General features: G+C 31.1%; 2 protein-coding genes across 4 annotated transcripts in view; both read right to left on the bottom strand.

Annotated features, from left to right (window-relative positions):
- Positions 1-1,231: 1,231 nt before the first annotated feature.
- LOC126738878 (atypical kinase COQ8B, mitochondrial) overlaps positions 1,232-19,560 on the bottom strand; it is a 69,175-nt gene continuing 50,846 nt past the window's right edge. For all 3 annotated transcript variants that reach the window (XM_050444342.1, XM_050444343.1, XM_050444345.1), the window contains exon 8: positions 1,232-1,729. In XM_050444342.1, coding sequence (XP_050300299.1) covers positions 1,433-1,729 — 297 coding nt within the window. In that variant the 3' untranslated portion in view covers positions 1,232-1,432. The remainder of the gene's footprint in view (positions 1,730-19,560) is intronic.
- LOC126738893 (23 kDa integral membrane protein-like) lies at positions 3,284-4,364 on the bottom strand. The gene has a single exon (XM_050444370.1). It carries the CDS (start codon positions 4,124-4,126, stop codon positions 3,428-3,430), a length of 699 nt encoding a protein of 232 aa, XP_050300327.1. The 5' UTR covers positions 4,127-4,364; the 3' UTR covers positions 3,284-3,427.

Below are 19,560 nucleotides of genomic sequence, written 5' to 3'. Positions count from 1 at the left end.
GAAACCACTGCTAAAGAAGAAAAGTCGCCAGGCTAGATTAAAATTCGCTAAAGACCATATTAATTGGACCATAAAAGAGTGGAAAAAAGTATTATGGTCTGATGAGACAAAAATAAATCGCATTGGTAGTGATGGTAGAATATTTGTGAGAAGACCAAGGGGTGCGGAAAATAATCCGAAGTATACAACCAGCACAGTCAAACATGGAGGTGGAAATATAAAATTATGGGGATGTTTTTCGTGGCGTGGTGTTGGTCCATTAGTGAAAATTGGCGGTATTCTTGACCAAGAAAAATATAAAGATATTATGGAGAACCACATGTTGCCGTTTGCTGATGAAACTTTGCCGGTATCTTGGGTTTTGCAACAAGACAATGATCCCAAGCACACGGCTAAGTCTGTAAAAAAATGGTTTGACGATAACCATGTTGATGTACTTGATGTAGTCTCATGTGGCCCTCATGTAGTCCGGATCTCAATCCCATTGAGAATCTTTGGAAAGACCTGGAAAAACTTTTAGAACATAAAAATATTAAAAACGAAAAGATCTGGCGGAAGAAGCAGAGCAGGCGTGGAAATCGATACCACTAGCGAGATGTCAACATCTGGTGGAGTCAATGCCCAGGAGATGTAAAGCTGTCATTGGAAATAAGGGATTTGCTACAAAATATTGATTTATTTAGGGTTTAGAGTTCTTATTTTGTTTTTTTTAAATTGATAATTCTTTGGTTTCTAATTAGTCGTCCAATTCAATATTTGTATAAAAAATTAATTTTTTTTTAAAAGTATATATGTGAAGACAAATCCACTAAATTTATGGTAATATTAAAGGTAAATGTTAGTTACGACAATGGGCGGGAAATTTAAGAATAAACAATTTTATTTATAAGAGATTTATGATTTTTATTAATTTATTCACACTGTTTCTAATTAGTTGGCCACCACTGTATATATATTGGGCAAATAAAGAAATTTGATTTGATTTGATTTGAGTTAGTGTATTATCCATAAATCTAAAAATTGTGTGAAGAATTTTAAAAAATCAAATTTAAACGTGCACATTTTAATATAAATATTTTTAATTTTATTAATAACGAAAAATGCACAAGAACATCACGCATTGCATCAGTATTGGTATTTGTTTAGTAAATACTTATTATTAAATTAGTCATTATTTAAGTGGAATTTATTATATTTATTGGCAATAGTTGTAGCAAAACCAGATAAGACAAATTTTTCAAAAATTTAATCTATCATTATTAGCTAATAAGCATATATTTCTAATAAAGTTATTTCTATAAAGTATAAAGACATCGACGTACAAAATAACCTGCTATTATGAAGGACATATGTCTTTCTAAATAATTAAAATCCATTCACCATCCTATACCGAAATAATTATGCAACGTTCCTATAAAGTCATATTTTATTCTCAACTTCTGTTAATAGTGCTATTTGTGCCTCTCACATACTCGTCATATAACTTCAAAAATTTCTGTCTGCACTCAATCTTAACTTTCAGTTTACTCAACAGTAAAAACACTCCGGAGAGTTTCCGGTGCAAAGAGTAAACTTCCTCCGGCGGAGGGCAGAGGCGGTGCACCAGCATCGTTTGCGCCAAATTCTGGATGCGGTACGTCATGTCCTGGTTGGCGAAGTCGTACTGGCCTTCAGCTCTGAAGATCTCGCCTAGGATCATTACTGCGTCCACGTGGGCATCTTCCATTATCTGCAAAAAGTAAAATTTTGTTAAACTTTAATTGTCAAAAAAATCTGTCAAGTGATGCAATTGATTTAAATAGACTAGATTAGCTTGCTTAGAGTGCCATTAATTTTTTATGTGTATGGTCTAAATGTTTTAAGGTTCGATTGTTTAAAAAGGCGTCTTTTTTTGATTTCCAGAATTTTTCTCTCTAATCTAACTCGTAGCAATGATTGATAAAAGATGCAATGTTTTTTTGACTCATAGATTCTAGGCTAACATTGTCGCGGATAGAACAGCTCTAAAATCTCAGTCGAAGTGCACCCGAGCCATCTTCTAATATCTTTTGAACAGGAGTTCTAAAACCTAACAGATCTTCTTCCCCGAATCTTTCCTTCAATTATCATATAATTCTTTGAAAAAATAGCTATGATGTTTTAAAAAAATCTATGAATTCGTATTAAGATTCATTAATTTCCATACAAAAAAAATCTTCAAGGGCATCCAGAAAATGTGAAACCTATCAGCGTTGATTGAATATTTGGAATATTTCCAAATATTATTTTATTTTTTATTCGATCTAACTAAAATACATCATGGTGTTCAATAATGAATAATCAATTTATTTATATATAATTATAACTAAAAAAAAATCAAACTAAAATACATACTGTCACCCTGAAGTGATTTAAATTTGGAAATGATCAAATATATGCGTTTTCCAAAATAAGTAAAAATTTAGTAAATTTCTCATCAGCATCTATATTATTTAGACTGACAAAGGACCAATCAACAACAGGTATTAGGTTAAAGAAACTTTGAGTCAACTGGACCAATTGAGCACAATGATCTAATAGGTCTAGATCTTTAGTAGGAACAGAGTTTACTGTAAATGCAGAGTCTACAAACACATTGTGAAGAACGCTGCTGCCTTGGAGGGGTCTATGCACAGTTCGAACCAGGTTAAAGCTATTGATCAAATCGATCAGTCGCGGGTTATCATCGAGGATCATTAGTGTTGTGTTATATAAATTTAAATTAATATTAAAATCTCCAGTTAAAATAGTTTTTTCCAACGCCAGTTGAAGAAAGGATGCAATTTGAAAAATTCAAAAATATGTCGAAATTACCTGATGGGGAACGATATACATTTAAAACATTAAGGTGAAAATCTTTTAAATAGAAACAATATCCAATAAATTTTTACATACATTAACAACATTAAAGTTAAGATTTCGTTTCAACAGGATCAGGCTTCCTCCTCCATTGTACTCGTTTTTACATGAAAAGCTTACCAGATTGTAGCCATCAAGTTTAAATAAGTTCCACTGAACAGGAGTTCAGTCAACCAATGTTGATTGTTAAAACATGTCATCTCACAATTCAATATCTATTTATTCAACAAGGTAACACAGGCGCCTTCACCAACATATCAAGAACCCTATTATTATGTATATTTTTTCGTATATAACAAACAGTATTCTGGGTGCTCCTTCACCAATATATAAAGAATTTAACAAGTAGATGAAATCTTCTTGGTACCTATCACAAATGTAGTTTGAAAGAAAAATAAGACAAACATTAGATTATACAAAAAAACATATATTTCTTCAAACCTATATATACAAAAATAACTAATACTAGCACACAATTTGTTAAAAAATAAGCCATAGATAAGCTAAAAGACTTGAAAAAACCCATATCTAAATCCCATTTATCACAAAACTAATAATACGCCCCTTTCCGCTGATTCGCCCGGATACAATTCGCCAAAAATAGCGCCAAGACCGCACCCACTATCTCGGTGAGTGAGATAGCTAACGCAACTATAGCGATCATCCTTACAGAACTCATTACGAAATTCAGCAAAGCACTAGAGCAACCTTGAGTGTACGGAAGTAAAGCTCCATCAGCAAAACAACTCTTAGGCACACTCTGCCCAATGCTAATCCAGAAAGTTGGTCCGGTAACTCCGCAACATTCCAAGTTATCTTGGATCACGTCTATCACCTTATTTGTCTCATTGTTGGGCCCGTATTTACTAAACAAGGTCTGAACTGATGCTTCAATGTTTTTCTTTAAATCAGTGTCATCTTTAATGGTTACCAATCCGAAAATCCCCAAAGCAACTTGCGCGAAGAAAATCAGTAGTAGAATTGAGGCGTAAGTGGTCAACATGCAGGTGCTGCTTTTCAACGTTCCACAGCATCCTAGGAAAGCTATCACGAAGATGATGGAGCCTACTACTATAGCTATGGTGGGCACGTGCTGGACCAGCTGGTAATCTTTAGGGATGGCATCTATATAGTGATTATAGTTCACTGTATGGAGGATTCCTAGTGCTAGTAAAGCAACACCAACTAGCAGAAAGGCAAAGTTTGCCACAAAAACTAGGATTCTCGTCAGGCCTTCTGTGCAACACATTTTTTGGTACTAAACTTCACAATTTTATTACGTTTATTACACTGAAAAGTTCCGGCACAAACAGTACAATTTTCATGTTTTTTAGTTGAGATAAGCCATGTTATCTCGTTATCTCTCTGGGGTGATAAATATTTCTCGAAAATATTCGCTCGGGTTAAATAACAATCGTTAATAATAATAATGAGTCATAGTTTTTCACCTAATTCAAATGTACGTACGTATGATCGGCACCGGACTGAATGAGCAAAATGGTTATTTGGATTTTATGTGTTATTAGCGGATTGCTATCAATAGAACCAGGCTGGGCATCTCGCCGTGTGGGACAACATCATCATGGGTCATGGTCAGAAATGTTTTATTTGATTTACAAATTTATGTCTGATGTGTGCGAGATTATTTTAAGAAAATCTCTCATTGATCTCTCGACATTTCAGTTTATTTTAGAAAACCGTATTAAATTCAAAGAAGTTTTGATGCCATGTCTTTAGATGATAATTATGTCGTTCCTAGTATCAAGTTTGTATTTCGACAAAAAAAATTACTGTTTGTGAAACTGCCTTAGAATGATTTTTTGCTTTGCAGATTAATTGAAGTCTTCCAGACAGTTGGATGTTTTAAGGCAATAAGACAATTTTTTTCTTAATTTGAAGAATATTTTTAGAAAATTAATAGTAGTTTATTTAATTAATAGTAAAATAGAAACTAAAATATCTATTTCTTCGTGTTCACAGGAACGCCTCTTCGCCAACATATCAAGAATTTTATTATTTTGTATGTCTACATATTGGCATCGATTGTTGTTTAATGAGACATTCAATCGAATATTCAACCAAATATTCAATAAAAAAAATTCAACTAAAAAAGAAGATTGACTGGAAGTGTTTTTTTACATGAGAATAAATATTGTTAGAGTAGTGTAACATTTCTAGTCTTTTCAAGTCTGAACTGCCTAAGCGAAATAAAATATAACTACACTGCTGAAGAAAAAATACTTTTTTTCTCAAAATATTCAAATAAAAAATTATCGACTGCCAGGAATAACACAATAATAATAGTTATACTGCTTAAGAAAAATTACAAAATTTTCGTGACAATTATTTTTCTAAAACAAAAAACTTGTTAACTGCGTCTAACATATTACACTGCTTTACAAAAATTAGTTTTCAGAGAATATCTGGCAGTTTAAGTAAATTTTTTGCAATAGTCACTTTTTTTTTTTAAAGTATCAACTACCTAAAAAAAATTTCACTGCTTGACAAAAATTAGTTTCAGAAAATATCAGGCAGTTGAAACCTCAATTATCCGAATCATAAATTGCAAGTGCCCGTTCGATAAGCAAAATGTTCGGATACTTAAGTTTTACATAAAAACATGTTTTTGTTGCAAATTTCTTTATTAAACTATGTATACAACCTTTAAGTAAAACATTTCACGTCAGTTTACATTTTTTATAAACATATAAATATGTAAAAACCTTGACACAAAAAAAAACACTTATTTAAAAAAATCGGTAATTTTTTTTTGCTTTATAGCATTCATTGCCATTTGGTTAGCCCTATTTCTCATTTCCTCCAATAGAAGGATATGGTGTTGAGCTTCTCCATTATTATTGTGGCGTTAACTTTACAGTGTTACTATTTTGCCAAGAGTTTGCAGACGGTAGCTCAGAATTATTGGAGGCTTGGGATTGTTCGAAGGTTCACTTATGACTGGCTATTAAAGAATATAAACTTGATTGTAACTAATAAATAAGAGGGCGCCACTTAGTTTTTTTTTTTATAAATGAAAGAAAACTAAGAAAAACACCTTGTATATAGGTTTCAATTAACAATTAAATGACCCTGGATAAAGTAGATTTAAAGAGGCAAAAAAAATATCTTAACAATACAACTAAATTATATTTACATCAAAGATATGTATACACCTCATTATCTAATCTGTTAAATGTTAATAATTTATTATGAATTAAAATATGAATAATGTTGATATGATTAAAATAAGTTTGTCAAAAGTAACATTTAAATTATGATTAAGCTACTAGGTAGATTTCAGCGCTTAAAAAATAAATTGCAATTATTAAAGTTTTTAGTATATATTTGTAATACGCAGGGGAAAGTTCATGAACCTTTTTATCTAAGGCATATCAGCCTTAACCGAGTTATATCTACTTAACTACAAAAAAAGTTACTGAAAAATACTGACAAACAAAAAATAACTAAAAGTATAGATAAGAAATTGACGTATTAAATTATGATACTGATTAAATATTTGTAGCAATAAATTGAAATTAAAGGTATATTAATAAAAATTTAAATAAGTGAGACAAATCTATGGTTAGTAATATTTAAATAAATGGAATAAACTGGCATGTATATTCCTCCAAGAAATGAACGGCTAGCCTTCAAAATCGAGGCTGTGAATGTATGCCATTTGTAGCTTAGCTATCTGGACTGGGCATCTCTAATACTAGCTCTAACTCTGGCTCCACCGTTTTCAGCAATTTCCCGGGGAAATCAAAACCCTGCAGCCATCAACAATTGAAGAAGAATAAAGAGGAAAACGGAAAAGTAAAAACCTAAAACAACGGTTGCCATTGTATTCACTGTCGATAAAAATGAATGGCGTTCAAAATGTGACACACTCACCTTGCTAAGTTTCATTATCTATCCATCAAAATCTTGGGCATCCTGCACCAGAATTATGAAATAAACAGTTCCCTAAAGGAACAAGATTAAGGACTATAAATTATAAACCATATTGGCCACTTCCTGCTTCACAAACTTCGGAAATAAAAAACTGGCCTTTGACGTGCGCTTCTACCTGCGGCACGGGAACAAGTCCTCGAAAAATGGATGCAGTACCGACTAAATAAGTAACGACCCCACCTCTCGCCTGAGCTGTCAATGTCAATCCAATCAGAGAAAACATTAATTAAGACCAACCAGAAGAGTGACGGACCGTCAACAGAAAGCATGAATAATTAAACCAGGAGAGTGATGCGTTACAGTAGTAATGTGTCATTGACAGTGTGAATTTAAAGAAATATGAATAAAAGAAGTTGACTGAAATTATTAATATAATTATTGAAATTAATGAAATATCAATGGAGCGTTAGTGAAAATAGGAGTAGAAAAATAAAACGCTACATTATTTGCTCACTCTATACATTTATCAAAAGAGGAAACCGCTTCATTATGCATTATAGACTTGGTAGCTATGAGCCCCTGTTCTTCTTCTGAATCTTGATCTTCCTCATCCAAATTTATTATAATATCTTGTTCGGTCATTTTTTCGACGGTTTCTTCTTTTCCTACAGCCCACTGTTGTATTTCCTCATCAGCTAAACTTATTTCAATTTTTTTTGATAGATCTATGATTTCACCCAGCTCTTGATGAAAAATACCTATTTTTAAGCGATTCGCTAAACTAGCAAGAGATATTAGATCTTCTTCATCTCACTCCTGTGCAATCAAATTTGGTGGTAAGAGCGATTTCCAAGATCTTCTTAACAAGCTTTGATTGACATTTTGCCAAGCTTCAGCCAGTTCGGTTACGACATCCTTTAAGGTAATTTTTTTCAATTCCGCCGATATATTTCCTGGTGTTTCAACAATTTTCTTTAAAAGCTTTTTCCGATAGTACAGTTTGACTGCTTGAATTACGTGTTGATCCATTGGTTGGATCAAAGGAGTGCAGTTAGGAGGTAAAAACATTACACAAATTTGTTTATCCTCGCTGGATAAATTTTCTGGATGTCTAGGTGCATTATCAAGGAGTAGCAGTGCCTTTTCAGGTAAACCATTTTTTGACGTACGGCGGGGACAAAGCACGTGTGAAACCATTCTGTGAAAATTTCTCTTGTTACCCATGCTTTTTTTTGACCCATGTAAACTACAGGAATGTAATGGCTTTTAAATGAACGTGGCCTCTTTGATTTACCAAGAACCAGTAATTTTAACTTGTGGCTACCTGAAGCATTTGAATAAGGCATAAATGTTATCCGTTCTTTATTTTGTTTTCTGCCTGGAACTGAATTTTCCTTCCATGTTTTTTGAGGTACCATTTTCCAAAATAGCCCACTTTCATCAGCATTATAAAGTTGATGGGCATTTGAGCCTAACTCCTCAATTTTATCATGAAGTTTTAGTTTGAAAGGATCTACTGCAGAGAGGTCACTGGAAAGTTTTTCCCCGGAAATAGAAAGCTGTCGAATTCCAAATCTCTGCTTAAAATTTTGGAGTCACCCTGAGCTAGCTTTAAACGTATTATTACCATGCAGTTGCTGGTAAAAATACTTTGCCTTTTCACAAATAATTTCCCCAGATACTGGTGTACCTGTAATTTAATTTTAAAAAAATCGTAAGTTTCGTAAAGAGTGGAGACCTGCAAATTGACGCCACTGTTCGGTTAATCAAGAGCGTTCGGATAATGACCAAAAATTTGTTGGTTCGGCTAATCGGATATTCGGATAAACGCGTGTTCGGATAGTCGAGGTTTTATACTGTAGTCAATTTTTTTTTAAAGTATCAACTACCTAAAAAAAAATTTACTACTTGGCAAAAATTAGTTTCAGAAAATATCAGGCCGTTGAAGTAAATTTTTTTGCAAAAGTAATTTTTCTTATTAAAGTATCAATTACCTAAAAAAATACACGGCTTGACAAAAAAATTTTTCAAAAAATATCAGGCAGTTAAAGTAAATTTTTTGCAAGTCTTTTTTTTTGTAAAAAAAAGTATTAACTGCCTGAAATTACACTGCTTGGTAAATATTAGTTTTAGAAAATATCAGGCAATTGAAGTACATTTTTTGCAATAGTCAATTTAAAAAAAAAGTCGCAACTGACTGTAAGAAATTACACTGCTTGACAAACATTTTAAAAAAAGTATTAACTACCTAAAAAAAATTCACTGCAAAAGTAGTTTTTCTTATTAACTACCTAAAAAAGATTACACTGCCTGACAATATATATTTTCAAAAAATATCAGGCAGTTAAAATAATTTTTTTGCAAAAGTCATACTTTTCTTTTAAAGTCTGTGCCTGGAAGAAATTACACTGCTCAACAAAAATTAGTTTTTGAGAAAATATGAGGCAGTTGAATTTTTTTTTTTGTAATTTTTTGTAAAAAAATAACAACTACCTAGTTTCAGAAAATATCAGGCAGTTAAAGTACATTTTTTGTAATAGTCACTTTAAAAAAAAAAAGTCTGAACTGCCTGGAAGAAATTACACTGCTTTACAAAAATTAGTTTCAAGGCAGTTGAAGTAAACTTTTTGCAAAAGTCACTTTTTTTATAAAAGAAATCTCAACTGCCTGGAAGAAATTACAATGCCTTACAAAAAATAATTTTAAAAAACATCAGACAGTTAAAGAAAATTTTTTGCTGGTCATTTTAAAAAAAAATCGCAACTGACTGGAAGAAATTACACTGCTTGACAAAAATTTTAAAAAATAAAAAATTCAAAAAAATATCAGGCAGTTGAAGTAAATTTTTTGCAAAAGTCTTTTTTTTCGTAAAAAAGTATTAACTGCCTAGAATTACACTGCTTGATAAAAAATACTTTTGGAAAATATCAGGCAGTTAAAGTCAACTTTTTGCAAATTTGCAAAAGTCACTTTTTTTATAAAACAAATATCAACTGCCTGGAAGAAATTAGAGTGCCTTACAAAAAATTATTTAAAAAAATATCAGACAGTTAAAGTACATTTTTTGCAAGTCTTTTTTTTTGTAAAAAAAACTTGCCTGGAAAAAATTACGCTGCTTGACAAAAAATAGTTTCAGAAAATATCAGGCAGTTGAAGTACATTTTTTGCAAGTCTTTTTTTTGTTTAGAAAAGTATTAACTGCCTGGAATTACACTGCTTAACAAAAATTTTTAAAAATAAAAAATTTAAAAAAATATCAGGCAGTTGAAGTAAATTTTTTGCAAAAGTCTTTTTTTTGTAAAAAAGCATTAACTGCCTAGAATTACACTACTTGATAAAAAATACTTTCAAAAAATATCAGGCAGTTAAGATAAATTTTTTGCAAAAGTCACACTTTTCTTTTAAAGTCTTAAGTGCCTGGAAGAAATTACACTGCTCAACAAAAATTAGTTTTTGAGAAAATATGAGGCAGTTAAAATTTTTTTTTGCAATTTTTTGTAAAAAAATAACAACTACCTAGTTTCAGAAGATATCAGGCAGTTAAAGTAAATTTTTTGTAATAGTCACTTAAAAAAAAAGTCTCAACTGCCTGGAAGAAATTACACTGCCTTACAAAAAATAATTTTAAAAAGCATCAGACAGTTAAAGAAAATTTTTTGCTAGTCATTTAAAAAAAAAATCGCAACTGACTGGAAGAAATTACACTGCTTGACGAAAATTAGTTTCAGAAAATATCAGGCAGTTGAAGTAAACTTTTTGCAAAAGTCACTTGTTTTATAAAACAAATCTCAACTGCCTAGAAGAAATTACAATGCCTTACAAAAAATAATTTTAAAAAATATCACACAGTTAAATTTTTTTTTGCCAAAGTCATTTTAAAAAAAAGTCGCAACTGACTGGAAGAAATTACACTGCTTGATGAAAATTTAAAAAAATGTTAGGCAGTTAAAGTAAATTTTTCGTAAAAAAACTATTAACTTTTTGGAATTACACTGCTTGACAAAAATTAGTTTCAGAAAATATAAGGCAGGTAAAGTACATCTTTTGGAATAGTCACTTTAAAAAAAAAGAGTCTGACCTGCCTGGAAGAAATTACACTCTTGACAAAAACTAGTTTAAAAAAAAGATTAGGCAGTTTAAGTAAAATTTTTTGCAAAAGTCACTTTTTTTATAAAACAAATCTCAACTGCCTGGAAGAAATTACAATGCCTTACAAAAAATAATTTTAAAAAGTATCAGGCAGTTAAAAAAAAAATTTTGCCAAAGTCATTTTAAAAAAAAAGTCACAACTGACTGAAAGAAATTACACTGCTTGACAAAAATTTTAGAAAAATAAAAATTCAAAAAAATATCAGGCAGTTGAAGTAAATTTTTTGCAAAAGTCTTTTTTTTGTAAAAAAGTATTAACTGCCTAGAATTAAACTGCTTTATAAAAAATATTTTCAGAAAATATCAGGCAGTTAAAGTAAACTTTTTGCAAAAGTCACTTTTTTTATAAAACAAATAGCAACTGCCTGGTAGAAATTACAATGCTTTACAAAAAATAATTTAAAAAAATATCAGACAGTTAAAGTAAATTTTTTGCAAGTCTTTTTTTTTTTTTTTAAAAAGTCTCAAATGCCTGGAATAACTAACGCTGCTTGACAAAAAATTGCTAAAAAAATATCAGGCAGTTGAAATAAATTTTTTGCAAAAGTCACATTTTTCTTTTGTCAAGTGCCTGGAAGAAATTACACTGCTCAACAAAAATTAGTTTTTAGAAAATATGAGGCAGTCGAAAAATTTTTTTTGCAATTTTTTGTAAAAAAATATCAACTACCTAGAAAAAATTTCACTGCTTGACAAAAAGTAGTTTCAGAAAATATCAGGCAGTTGAAGTACATTTTTTGCAATAGTCACAAAAAAAAGTCTGAACTGCCTGGAAGAAATTAAACTCTTGACAAAAATTAGTAAAATACATTTGCCAGTTTTTTTTTTTGGAACAAAAGTATTAACTGGCTAGAATTACACTGCTTGACAAAAATGAGTTTCAGAAAATATCAGGCAGTTGAAGTACATTTTTTATAATAGTCACTTTAAAAAAAAAGTCTCAACGTCTGGAAAAAATTACACTGCTTGACAAAAAATAGTTTCAAAAAATATTAGGCGATTGAAGTTTTTTTTTTGTTTAAAAAAAAATATATTTTTCCTCTCTTTTTTATAAGAAAGATCTCAGTTGACAGGAATAACAAATTCAATAATTACATTCCTCATGAAAAATAAATTTTCCAGAGGTATTTTTCATTCAAAAATAATTAAATAAACGTAATTTTTCCAAAAAATCACTTATTTCTGTAAACTAGGTCTCAGCTACCAGAAAAATAAAAAATTTAATAGTTACACTACTTAAGAAAAAATTAGGTATGGAGACGAAAAAGGGTATGCAGACGATACACAATTGCATATAGGCTTTAATAAAAATAAAATCAATGACACTTCTATACTTCAATAATGGGTTAAAAATTAATTCATCCAAATCACCTGTGATATTTTTTGATCCAGACAAAGACAGAAAAGCTCGACAAAATATGCAACATTATATGAGCAATATTTTAATTCCTAATATTTTTGAATATAAAAATGTTGGAGTTATTTTTGATAACTTTTTAAGGTTCAAAACCCACGTAACTCAAGCAACAAAGGTCAATTATTTTACTCAAAAATCTCTATAAAAATTAAGGCATATTAAATAGTTTCATTAAAAAACAACTTTTTGAGTCATTGGTTCTTTTCCACTGTTCGTATGCAACTCTTATTTATTGTCCCGGTTTGCTAGGCTACAAAGAATAAAAATTACTTTTATTCGTTTCATATTTTTCCTTACAATTAGAGACCATGTAAATAACAAGTTGAGTGTTATTCTCACTCAAATGTTAATCCCTAGTTATTCAATAGTGAGATACAAAATGTTTTTGTCAACTTATTATGTAACTTATTTAAGCGAAAATTTAAAAATAGTTTACTGTGAAAAAATATTAATGAAGGCAATTGTGTATCTTAATTTTTATAATTAACTGTTTACGTTTAATGAGCCAGGGCATTAAAGCAAGATTTATTACAGATTTACCCCAATTTTATCAGTAAAACTCAAAATTTAAATAGCCTTAGTTAGCCTTTGATAAAAACAAGGTTTAGGGATATATCCATGATAAATAGACAAATAAAAACATATTTTCATGAAATGGTTATTTTCTACCAAAGGAGTGTTTATCTACATCAAAATTTGCAAATTAACATAAAATATTCAATCAATACTTCTTTTGCCCACACTGCTGATCTGGCCCTCCTCTCTCTTCTTGTCCTCGCTCCTCAACTTCTTCACCAGAACAAACGTCAACCACACAGCAACTATTTCCACCATAGAGATTGTTATGGCAGCAATTGCAAAACTGTTAATTGAAGTCGAGATATCTTGGTATAAAGCAAAATCGCAAAAGTTTCCTACAATTTCACCGTGTTCATCAAAACAACTGTGAGGTCTTTGGTAACGTTCAAACGCGTTTCCATAAGCCAACCCGCAACATTTAAACTTATGCTGAATATGATCTATTACTGCATTATCATATAGATAACGATTACCATTATAAACTGAGTCTAGCGCCACAGTTATTTGTGCTTTTAAAGATTGTCCTGTGACAAGGACAAATATAAACACCGCCCAACCGGCTTGAATGATGGCTAGTAACGAGAGCGTCGAAGCATAACTGACCATCACCTGTGTGTCACCTTTTAAAGGTGCTATACAGCCAATGGTCACTAGCACTAAAATTATAGCACTGAATCCGATTGCTATAATCGGTTCTTGGGGGCAAATCGCATCCTCGAATCTGTCACGGTGCAATTTATAGTAAAACCCGGGCACTAACAGTCTTATAATAGCTGCGAGACATATTAAAATGTTGACAATAACGGTAAAAACACGTAAACATTTAATATTGCAACACATTTTTTGTCTGCACAACGAACGTTTTGTTACTGGCAAACTGCTAATTCGGACCAGACGTTATCACATTGATAATTATAAATAGTGGCTTTAATTAATTCAGTATTTTTACAATGTTATTTGGGTCACATGTACTAGATGTGAAAACTGAAATAATGCCAAGGCTGAAGAAAAGTCTGAGGTTACAGCAAAAATTAGAATGTTTACAGCAAAAATTAGAAGTTGATGGTAATTGGGCCACAAAAATACAATTTCCACAAGATCCAGATGGTAGGATAAAGATGAAAATTTGATATGACTTTAAGTTTTTTTGACTTTTCTCGTACTTTCGCGAAGAAACTTTTGAGTTTGCAATTATCTCTCGTCAGTCCACTGAACTTTAAAATCAAGTTAAAAGACCAGTGATGGATGAAACAGACAGAGAGAGAGAGAGCAGTTATGATTGACAAAATTTAATAGATGACCTACATTCAAATTCAAAACATTTTATTTGCCTATAAAAAAATACAATTTTTATTATGTTTAGCAAAAAGTATACGGATTTAAGACAAAAAGGGTCGAATCAAGATTATTAAAACCGATGCTGATTCCGCCTTTCTCTTTGAGTAAGGCGTTCTAAAATATTGTAAGCTTAATATTAACAAAACAAAAAAAAATAAAAAAACAGAACTAAGAAAATATAAAAAGAAAATAGATTGATAACACAAACGTTGGTGAAAGTACCTACATAATAAAATCGCAAATTGGATCAGAGGAAATTCACGAAACAATACAACACATATAGAAAACTCGATGCACCCCACATTTTTAATTTTTATTTTTTTTTCAGCAAATAAAACAAGTACAATACAGTTTATTGTGACTCTAACAAAAAGGTTTTTATGAAATTTTCAGTGATATTTTGGCATATCTTAGCATTCCTAAGGAGAATGGGATCATGGGAGAATTACGTAAATTTATTAAAAAGATAAGACGGGTTTTCGGTTTTAATATTTAGTTTTAATAGTATTATATACAAAGAGATATGTGTGATACTTTTATCTATTAGCCATATTTTGAACTAAATTTCCCTTAAGACAGATGGTGATATATGATTTCTATACGGTAATCAGAACGCAAACCTTAGCCTGAATCCACATTGGTACGTAATTACGGATACATGAGCCTGAATGCACATTGATACGTAATTACGGATCCGTTGGGACCACGTGATTGCTATCAGCCAATAAGAAACCCAAAATCGGGTCTGTTATTGGCTGATAGCAATCACGTGGTCCCAAAGGATCCATAATTACATATCAATGTGGATTCAGGCTTAGTCCATCCACTAGAGATATGCGTATCCGTAAAATCACGTTATATTTTTACTCGTGTTTTTGATGTTTACGGTTTTGATCTTATACAATTGCTTCAACTTATTTTTATGCCATGGTTGTAAAGGGATCCCATAGACGTTTTCTGGCATAAATGGATGAAATACACATTTCGTCATATAATTTCCTGTGTGTTTGACCTAAATCTTTGCTATCGCCTGTTCAGACTACAAAATTAATAGACAAAGAGAAAGTGTAACTAATAAAAGAAATAATACATACTAGAACGACACTAAATAAAAAATTGACAAAAAGATAAAATAATAACAATGAATAATAAACATATACCTAGCTCGAAGGCAAAACCCTGGTTCTCCTTCTCCTCCATATGTCATATGTACATGGAAACATTGGTGTTCTAAATAATTTTGACTATTAATGACTACTAATGAATGAATGAATGACTATTAATGAAAAAGCCACAATAGCCACATTTAAAATAGGCGCAACCCGGGGTCGAACCCCAACTTGACATTCTAAAGAGAATGCTACAAAATTAAAAGTAGTAAAAAAATTAGTCTCAAAACAAAAGACTTACCTAGAAATTACAGAATCCCACGCAAAAAAATTTGTTGGTAAAAATTTAAAAATAACCATAAAAAATAAATAGCACAACGGACGCAAAAAACGGAATGAAGTTCAAATTAACCAACTTTTATCCGTATTTTCCTTCAAGTAGGTACGTGAAACCTTTCCGATCTGTCATTGGCTCAACGGATCCGTAATTATGTACCAATGTGGATTCAGGCTGATGCATAAGTTTTGTAGCTTTTGTATTTTTTTACAATAAACTTTAGAAATAGATTAAGAGTACATGACAAGAGAATCGCAGAGCAGATATTTAACCTTGGAAAAGAAACATGTTTTAATCCTAAATGGGCCGCGGTTAACTTTTTGTTTATATGGTTTTCAAATTTTAATTGGCTCTCCATTAAAAGTCCCAAATTTTGGACTTCGTCGATAGCTGGTATTACTTCATTTTGACAGTTTAAATGAAATATTATTACTTGTGATTTAGAGGCATTGATTACTAAGTTGTGTTCCTGAGCATCGAAAGAAATATTTTCTAAATCTTAGTTGAATTTTAATTCTGATTGTTGATAATTTTTAAAATTTAAAGTTAAATACAGCTGTGAGTCGTCAGCATACTATAGAGTTTGAAAGTATTTTAGGGACTTTTTCATATCTGCCTCATACATTGAAACAAGTAGCGATGACATTACTATATTACATACTACATTATATTGACGCTTGTGGAACTTCCTTCTTTAATAGGCTAAATTTAGATATTAAACTATGAGGTTCATTTTTAAAAACCACACAGCAACACCTATTATAAAAATACCTTTGAAAGAGTTTAATAGAACCAAAATAATGTAGTTTGGATAAAGACAGATCGTGAATCAACGTATCAAACGCCTTATTAAAATCCAGCAATATAAGGCACGTAAAGTCTTTATTTTCTTCAATGCATCTTATGTCATCGGTTATTTTAACAAGACATGAACTTGTGCTAAAACCAAGCAACTAATGTTTTCCAATAAAATTAACCATTTAGTTATATAAGAATTTTTCCATTATCTTGGACACAAGTGGCAAAATGCTTATTGGCCTGAGGTTTTTTTTCTCCTTGGGATCATTGTTTTTTGTTAGAGATTTAATATTAGCCTTTTTTCATATATCTGGAAATACACAATTTAAAATACATAAAATACTAAGAGAAGAGGGCAGAAATATTGACAGACAGTGCTATGAGTGGTTCATTAGAGCTCGAAGCAAAAATATTCCATTATCAGGTAACATACTTCAATTATTACACATATTACTGTATATTTTACATGTGCCTATTATCTTTTTAGGTACAATTGTTAAAACGAAAGCCAAAGAAATCGCTAATGGTTTGGGGTAAGAACTTTCAGTGCATCAGAAGGTTGGCTGCAAAAGTTTCGCTCCCGGCACAACATTGCTTTTATAACTATCAGTGGGGAGGCCGCAAGTGTGAACTCTGCCGATGTCACGACATTTTGGGAGAAAGTACCATCTATAATTAAGAACTATGCTCCCAAAAATATCTATAATGCTGATGAGACTGGCCTATTTTTCCGAGCAATGCCAAATAGGACTCTATATTTGAAGCGAGAAAGATGTATTGGAGGTAAATTTTCAAAAGGGAGACTGACTATACTTTTTTGTGTAAATATGGAGGGACAAAAAGAAAAACCTCTAGTGATCAGAAAAAACGGCCAAACCAAGAGCATTTAAAAATATTAATGTGAAAGAATTGCCAGTTACTTATAGGTGGAATAAAAAAGCTTGGATGACCGGTGAACTAATGGCCGAATGGTTAAATCAATTTGATAAAAAAATTATGCGTGAAAAACGAGAAATTTCATTATTTCTCGACAATGCATGTTGTCACCCAAAGGATATAAGATTAAAAAATATTAAATAGATTTTTTTGCCTCCAAACTGCACTTCTATTGTACAGCCTTTAGATCAGGGCATTATTAAAAGTTTTATTTAACATTTTATAGAACAATCATTATTAAAAAACTTTTATTAGCCATAAATACTGATGAATCAGTCCAAGAATTAGCCAGAAAAATAAACGTCCTAGATGCAATTTACTTTATAAACATTGCATGGGACCAAGTGACAAAGAAAACGGTTCAAAATTGCTTTATTAAGTCTGGCATTACACACTCTAATAGTTCAGAAAATAGAGCAGAAAACCTGGAAATCTGGGAAAATGAAGACGATATTCCATTGCCACTTTTAGCTCAAATGTTGAGGAATAAGGATAATTTTGGAATGATAAACAATAAGGATATCAACGAATTTTTTAATGTAGACAATGATTTAATATTGGAGCAAATTGATGACCTTCCTCTGGAGGTTTCGAATCAAGAGGAAGTATTGGTATCATCCGATGAGTCAGAAGAGGAACACGTTGAGGAAGAAGAGGAATTGACTACCTATCAACAGGCTTTTAATATGACGCAACGGTTAAAACGCTTCACTCAGGCTAGGGATGACCTATCTGCTCTAGATTTACTATCTAAGCTTGATCTTCATTTCCAAGATACTTTGATCAACAAAAAAAATCGCCAAACGTCTTTATTAGAATATTTTAAACATAAACAATGATCTTAATTTGTACATGTGTTCCAAAATATTTACATATTATTTGTTACAAAAATCTTTATATGTATGTATGTACTAGTTTAGTTTATTTTCGGTTTGTTATTTCATAAGTTTTTGTTTTTTAAGTTTATTTTTTTTGCATAATGATAATTATTTTGTAACCCTAATTATATACTTATTGTCATTAAATAATTAATATTAAACTTGTTTAAAAAAATAACATGCTGTTTAATTTTGCTTCTGTGTGGCCTTTTTCCCTTGGATGAACACCTCCGTTAAGCGGACACTTTTTGAAGGTGATGAGTGTCCGCTCAAGAGAGATTTCACTGTATATATATTATTTTCAGTTTTGACTATTGTAATCACGCCTTGCTTTATCCCTGAGGTTTATTAGAAATTTAATGTTGTCTGTTATCCATGGATTAAACGGGTTTTCGTAAAGTTTCTTTTTGCGAAAAGGTGCATGTTTATTAAGCAGGTTGGTAATAAAGGTATTAAACATAGTGAGTGTATCATTTACCTCGCTAGTTGAATAAAACAGGGTATGAACATTTAGAGCATCGGTTTCAAAGTTTATGTTTTTATAATTTCTGTACGAGATTGATTTTTTTATATTGTTATTATTGTTATTATTATATTGTTATTATTGTTTTTTACATTTGTAAATATTAAGTCAATTGAGGTTTGAGAATTTGCCTGGATATTTATTCGAGTTGAATCTGTTATAACGTGTGTTAAATTAAAATTCTCGACTGTATTTGTAAGATTGACTTTTGTAAGATATTTATATTAAAATCATTCACAATAATCAAATTGTGGGTTTACAAAATAAAGACCCTTGAGAGCACATTTTCTATCACATTGTCCACAATTTGACTTACGGCATTTTTGTTTTTCTAAATAAAATTAATTTAAATCACTTAAAATCAATACTCTTCAAAAGGTTTGACAGGCGATCATCTTGGACGTTACAACTTTCTTGGTTTCTTTCATGGGATACTGTGGTACCTTAAAGAGCTACACCTGCATGCTGCAAAGTTATGCAGAGATTTTTCTGTGAAATGCTATTTCCTCATTTCACCTTACAGGCATCTCTTTCCTAGATGCAATTTTTCTCCTGGTACGTTGTAGTTCTAATAAAAAATGCTATTTAATACAGGGTATATTTTTTTACACGCCATCTAAAAAAATAAGGTTAATGATGTTTTCTCCGAAAATCTCTCAACGCTGTTCAACGCTGTTTTGTAGAGCTTAAAAAGTGGCAATGAGAAAGTGACTTGTTTTTCCAAT

The sequence above is a fragment of the Anthonomus grandis genome, chromosome 7, assembly GCF_022605725.1.
Source record: "Anthonomus grandis grandis chromosome 7, icAntGran1.3, whole genome shotgun sequence".
Taxonomy (NCBI): Eukaryota; Metazoa; Arthropoda; class Insecta; order Coleoptera; family Curculionidae; genus Anthonomus; species Anthonomus grandis.
The sequence above is the reverse complement of the archived record's forward strand: the minus strand, read 5'-3'. Positions and strand labels throughout refer to the sequence as shown.